A 6,436-nucleotide genomic window follows, 5' to 3' on the forward strand; every position below is an offset into this window, starting at 1 on the left:
CTTGCTGACAAAATCCATTTGGAATTTCTCAAGGTTGTGGTTTGGGGCTTAAGTTTACCACAGAGTGTGTCTGACGAAAGAGAAAGCTAGAAAGAGAGGGAGCCAAAGGGAATACAGAGGAAGGAAACAGGAAAAAGATGAAATATTCTTGCTGTAATACCATTGGAGGTTCTCCTCCCTCTTTCTAAGTGTGAGAAATTCCCATTCTGGGTGTTCCTTATCATTATTCTCTCTCATAGCCTATGTCCATTCTAGCTACATCCCCTCTCCCCCACTCCCCCATACACACCAGGCTCAGTCAGTGACTGCAGTGGGGATGAGATAGATATCTTCTTGCTTCCATCAAATGTCCAAGCCCAGAAATCTCTTTTTTTAAAGAGTTTGTTTTTTTTAACGTCTTTATTTATTTCTGAGAGAGAGAAAGAGGCAGCATGAGCAGGGGAGCATCAGAGAGAGAGGGAGACACAGAATCTGAAACAGGCTCCAGGCTCTGATCTAGCTGTCAGCACACAGCCCGACACGGGGCTTGAACCCACAAACCATGAGATCATGACCTGAGCCAAAGTCGGACACTTAACCAACTGAGTCACCCAGGAGCCCCAATTAAGAGTTTAATTTTTTAAATTTTTTTTAATGTTTTATTTATTTTCTGAGAGAGAGAAAGAGGCAGCATGAGCAGGGGAGCATCAGAGAGAGAGGGAGACACAGAATCTGAAACAGGCTCCAGGCTCTGAGCTCGCTGTCAGCACAGAGCCCGACGCGGGGCTCGAACCCACGAACCATGAAATCATGACCTGAGCTGAATTCGGACTCAGCCAACTGAGCCACTCAGGCACCCCACAGCCAGAATTCTCAAGTGGAAATTCAGGACATAAAATGTTGCCATAGAGTACTGCCCTCACCCAACATTCCTCAAAATGTCCTTGTTAGCCTAGCAGCAAAATCACCTGTAGCAGATATATCTATTGCCTAGAGGAATAGAGAGAACATTCCCTGGCCAAGGAGATGACCTGTTAAAGCACCCCATAAACATGTAGTCACCTGTAAAGTCCTAAATGTGTGATGCCTATCCCTTTTCTGAATTGAATGATAATGGTTTGTTTTCAAAGATACTGAGCTAGGAATAGAAAGATTGCAAGTTTTAAAAATCTGTTGTCTTTGGTTACGGTTATCTCCTTAAAGACAGAGGAACAACTTTACTAAGATTAAATGCAGAAGAGCTCTGAATAAGGAAGGACAAAATACACATGCAAATAATTCAGTAGGTCAGCATGCTGGTTTGGCTAGTGTCCAGAGCAAAACACTCCCTTTTTGAGCATTGGAATCCCTTTTTTTGTGTTTCCTGTTAGTTTTATATCTACCTCCCAGGTTCTCTGACTTGGAGCCATAAAGAAAAGCACCTGCTCTTTCGAGTGCAGGTTTAATGTTGACATACTTGAAATCTCCTGAAAAGAGGTGACCACGTGGTGTGGGGCAGGAGTAAACAAAGTACAACCAAAGAACCTAATCTCATTGGCAGTCCATTTTTGTGAATCAAGCCCTATTGGATACAGCCACGCCCATTCATTTATGTACAGTCTATGGCTACTTGGGATTTACAACAGCAGAGTTGAGTAATTATGGCAGAGTTGAGTAGTTGGGACAAAACCCACAAGCCTACTATGGTTGACCCTTGAACAGCACAGATTTGAACTGTGTAGGTCCACTTAATACACAGATTTTTTTTAGTAAATACCATATAGTACTGTAAATATGTTTTCTCTTCCTTACAATTTTCTCAATAACATTTTCTTTCCTCCATCTTATTTTATTGTAAGAACAGAGCCTATAAAACAAGTAGCACACAAAATATGTGCTAATCAATTGTTTATGTCATGGGTAAGGCTTCCCAATCAACAGTAGGCTATTAGTAAAGTTTTGGGGCAGTCAAAAGTTATACACAGATTTTTGACTGCATGGGAAGGGAGGCTCCCCTACCCCCCCCCCCACGTTGTTCAAGGGTTAACTGTATATTCACTATCAAGCCCTTTGCAAGAAGAAAAAATTCCAACCCTTGTTTGACCGAGGTGAAATCTGGAGTTGAGGCACATAAAAAGTAAATAGGGCCTATGTTTGGAACTCCAGCCCCTCACCCCTAGAAGTACCCCCTGTTTTTTCACACTGAAAGTTGCCAACTAAATATTGAGGACCAGGGACACCTGGGTGGCTCAGTAGGTGGTTAAGCATCGGACTCTTGATTTCAGGTCAGGTCATTATCTCTTGGTTTATGAGTTCAAGCCCCACATCAGGCTCCATGCAGTCAGCAAAGCCTGCCTCGGATTCTTTCAGCCCCTCCCCTACTCATTCTCAGAAAGAAAGAAGAAGGAAGGAAGGAAGAAAGGAAGGAAGGAAGGAAGGAAACTTTAAAAAATAATAGATAAATCAATCACTGAAGACCATTTCAAATCCTTTGTGGAGCCAGGCAAGATACACATAAATAATGTCATTGAGTATATGAGGGTAGAATTCACCTAGAAAAGAAGCCATGGACTGGGATCCCAAGTGTGGGCAGAAATATCACCACCTGCATCCACTGGTCCAGTAGCTTAATTTATTTTAGTTACAAACAGAAACCAAGAACAAGTCTCAGTACAATAAATTATCCATCCCCATCCCTCCTGCTAAAGAAAGAATAAAAGGCTCAGAGAGTCTTAGGTAAAACTCTTCCTTTGGAGGGTTCCCTTTAACATCTGAAGGTGGGGGGGGATAGTTTCCCTAAGGACCTAGACAAACAACTCTCTGAGGACTCAGGGGAGAGGTCCCCCTCCAGCACTCTGTCCCTTCCCCAAGAAAAACCTCTCTACCCCTATCTCCCATTACCCCACCAGAGTGGGCCCAGGCCACTGTAGAGGAGTTTGGGAACAGATTATAGGAATGAGTGGTCTCTCTGGATACAGGTGTTATGGCTCCACACAGAGCCTGGTGCTGTCCCTCAAAGGAAAGGAGTGGTCAAACTACAGGGACTCCCCAGCCCAAAGGAAGAGGAACCAGCGCTAAAGGGACCCCAGGGTAGGAGAGAGGGAGGCAATACAGTGCATTTCATCTTAGTTCATTTCAGGTGTTTAAGGAGCAGAAGAGGGGTGACAGCTTTCCCTCCAAGGCCCTCCTACTGTGGGGGAGAAGGCTGCACATCACAGACTCTACCTTACCCTCACCTCCCCCCCAAGCTGCTTCCAGGTAGATACTCGGAGCTTCTAGGAGCCAGGACTGACCCTGGACAGAAATCAGAGCAAAACGCTGAATAGATGCCCCTCCCCTTCCCCAGCGCTGCGGTGAGGCTGACCCTCACTTACACACGTTGACCCACTCTGTGACCTTGCACTCATCGCACAGCACATAGCAGCACCAGTGGAAGCGGCAATGACAGCGCTCAACTCGTGTCTGCCGGAGCAGGTTGTGCCCACGGCCACAGCACAGGCTGCCACAGCCATCCAGCAGGCGGCTGGTCTTATTGCAGGCCCGGCCCCGGGTGCCCGGGGAGCCCACGGCAGGGTCTCGCTCACAGAAGTCAGGTGACTTCTCAAAGTAGACCAGCTCTCCGGAGAGGCGACGGGGACGCAGGCGGGGTTGGAAGGCTCCGGAGTTGCGGTTGTGGGTATCGATGAAGATGGCCCGACCCAGCCGCTCCCTCAACGCCGCTCCCACTGCCCGGAACTCTGGGGCCGCCCTCCAGCATGTCTTGAACTGGCAACTGCCTGACGTGCCATGGCACTTGCATTTCCGCTTCAAGTTTTCAGTCACCACCTAAAGCAGAGGGAGGCAAGGTGAAGGGGAGGGCAGCAAATGGGCAGAGCACAGAGGCACAGGAGAGGGGAGGGAACAGAGAGCACAGGGGACAAATAGAGGCAAGAATGACCATGGACTATCAGAAGAGGAAGGGCACACTGCAAGGCTGGCTAATAGCCCAACTCCCTCATCTGACGGGTGGAGAACTGAAGCCAGAGCAGAGTGATTTGTCCTCTTTAATCACTAGCTGGTAACAGAGACTCAGTTTATGTAACTAGGTGGCAACAGAACCCAACTCCGGTTGTCCTGACTCCCAGTCCAGTGCTCTTTCCAGAGTGAGGACTAGAATGAGGAGTCTGACCCAGAGAATCCCTAAATTCTGTAGGGAGGCAGCTGTAATAATAGCTATCATGTAATGAGCACCTACCAAGGACTAAGCACTCTGCTGATTGCTCCATTTGTTAGCTTCCTCTTAATGACAATGTAAGATAGATATCATTAGACTCTTTTTACAGAGGCAAAACTGAGTAACTTGAGGTCCTCCAGATGGTGAGTGGCCATCACCCACCGCATCTCCTCCTCTTATTCTGCCGTGACTCTCAAACTCTAGCCAGGCCTCGAAAGCTAAGGAGACCCAGGACCAGTTGCACACACATACCTGTCGCCCCACCCTGTTGTTGTGGATTCGCATTCTTGCCTGGATGTCCCGGGGAGCTTCCCTGGAATCCAAGAAATCCCGAGAGAACTTCTCTCCAAAGTCCATGTCATGGTTACAGCCACCCCATTCCCATGTGTCCTGGGGACCGGGGCTGGGGCCTGAGCCAGGGCCAGGGCTGGGCAGGGAGTGAGGGAAACTCTTGCCCCGGGACAGTGCCTGCAGCTGCAGCAGTTTGGCCCTCAGCCGATCCTGCTCACCACTGCCCTTCCAGCCGCAGCCGCAGCTCACCAGCTTGCCCAGGCTGCAGGCCGTGGCTACCGCGTGCATGACCCCTGCAGCCAGCATGGAGAAGGAAAAAGCACTCTCACGGAAACCTGGGGACAAAAAGGGTGTGACGGGGGATAAGGTTGACAGGCAGCTGAGAGGGAGGTGGCAGGAAATACGCAGCCACCCTTCGATTCCAGGAATTCCTAACTGAATTCTGACTTTGCCATTTACCAGCTGAATAACTGGGGAGAAAGTCACCGAGAAGAAAGGGAACAGAAGCACAGAGCCTCAGTTTCCTCATCTATTAAGGGAGGGGATGAACTGACGTGATCTCTGAGGGTCAGTTCAGTTAGTCTGGGATCTTCGGGTGTGGATGAAAGAGCTAGCTTGAGGGCAAGACCCCAAGGATTGGCAGGTGACTGAAAGGGAGTCCCTGAGGTCTTTGAAGATCGTTCACTGAGTTCTACATCTGAAAGCCTTAGAAATTCCCCAGCCCAGCAGGGAGCTTGGGTGGTAGGGTGGAAGCGGAGACCTTCAAGATTTCTTTCTTTCTTTTTTTTTTTTTTCCTTTAGGGTCTTTTAACCAACCTTCCTCCACCACCCCAACACTCCCAAAGCACTGGAACTGTGGAGCTGTCCTTCTTCCCCTTTCCAGTTTGTAGTTTTATATTTGCCCTTTCAGACTGTCCTTTATGTTTATCCTAACCTGATATTACTCTATAAAACGCTGGGAGGGGGGAGAGAAGTCAGGGTGATTTTCTCTACGGCCCTCTTGGCTTCTTTGTTATGTTTTGGGGGTCACAGAGGCTCAAGATGACAAGCCTTTCCCATGCTTCCCTTTTAGGTATCAAAGCCTTCCCCTACACCAGGCCCTGTAGGGAAGGAGGGGTCCCTCACTTGCATTTAGGTAGGGGCTCTCTTGAGCCCTGAGAGGATGAGAGACAGCACCGCTTTAGGGGCCAGGCCTCTCCCACCCCAGGATGCAGGGCTTCTGGCCCAGCCTCCCAATCCCCCCCAACCTCAACCCTTAAGGGGTAAAGCTGTTTGCACAAGTCTTGGGAATTCCCCCGCAGATGGCAGCTGCCTATTAACCCCGTAGTCCCTGAAGTACTGCCCCCACCGTGGAGCTGCATGCAGGATGGATCTTTACTCCTCCAGGGAGGAAACTCGGGCATGGCCTGGCAAGAGGCAACGATGCCTTCCAGACCATACCTCCCAGACCAGACCAGCAGTGACCTGTTCTTTGCTCCGCCAGCCGCCAGCCGTTCCTCACCTGCTCAGGTGAGAGCCACCTGGGGCCCCCACAGCACAGAGGAGGGGGCTGCTCCCCGGCTTCAAAGTCATCAGGGTCTTTGTTCCCAGCCTCTGCTCCTGGGAACCCCAGCAATTAGGGGAGTAGGTTTAACCCTTAAACGGTTGGGGGCGTCACCCCACCCCCGCTGAGGCTCTGGGGACACCAGCCTGGGCTTGTCCCAGCGGAGAGGGAGAGGGGAGAAAGTTGAGGGAGGGAACGGGGGGGGGACGTTTGAAGCTTCCAGGGCTGGGGGCATCTCTCGCTCACAGGTGCAACCCAGACCGAGCCTGGTGGAGGCAGGAGAGGGGGGCCCTGGGGTAGGAGAGCAGCGACCCAGCTGCCTTGCCGGCAGCACGCAGGTGGAAGTCAGGAGCAGGGGCCCAGACGGGTGGCCGGGCCCAGCTCCTTGGCTCCCGGGGGGGAATTCCCAGAGAGGCCCCTCCCCGAGCCAT

The 6,436-nt window shown here is 50.4% G+C and overlaps 1 protein-coding gene across 1 annotated transcript in view; it reads right to left on the minus strand.

Moving 5' to 3' along the window:
• Nucleotides 1-2,570: 2,570 nt before the first annotated feature.
• Nucleotides 2,571-6,436, minus strand: part of WNT10B (Wnt family member 10B) — a 4,331-nt gene continuing 465 nt past the window's right edge. The window contains exons 2-4 of the mRNA XM_077753577.1: nucleotides 6,434-6,436; nucleotides 4,424-4,797; nucleotides 2,571-3,783 (exon numbers count right to left, since the gene is read on the minus strand). The exon at nucleotides 6,434-6,436 is cut by the window's right edge and continues 260 nt beyond it. Of these exons, the coding sequence (XP_077609703.1) occupies nucleotides 3,325-3,783; nucleotides 4,424-4,797; nucleotides 6,434-6,436 (836 nt within the window). The 3' untranslated portion in view covers nucleotides 2,571-3,324. The remainder of the gene's footprint in view (nucleotides 3,784-4,423; nucleotides 4,798-6,433) is intronic.

Source organism: Crocuta crocuta, unplaced genomic scaffold (genome assembly GCF_008692635.1).
Source record: "Crocuta crocuta isolate KB4526 unplaced genomic scaffold, BGI_CrCroc_1.0 scaffold30, whole genome shotgun sequence".
NCBI lineage: Eukaryota > Metazoa > Chordata > Mammalia > Carnivora > Hyaenidae > Crocuta > Crocuta crocuta.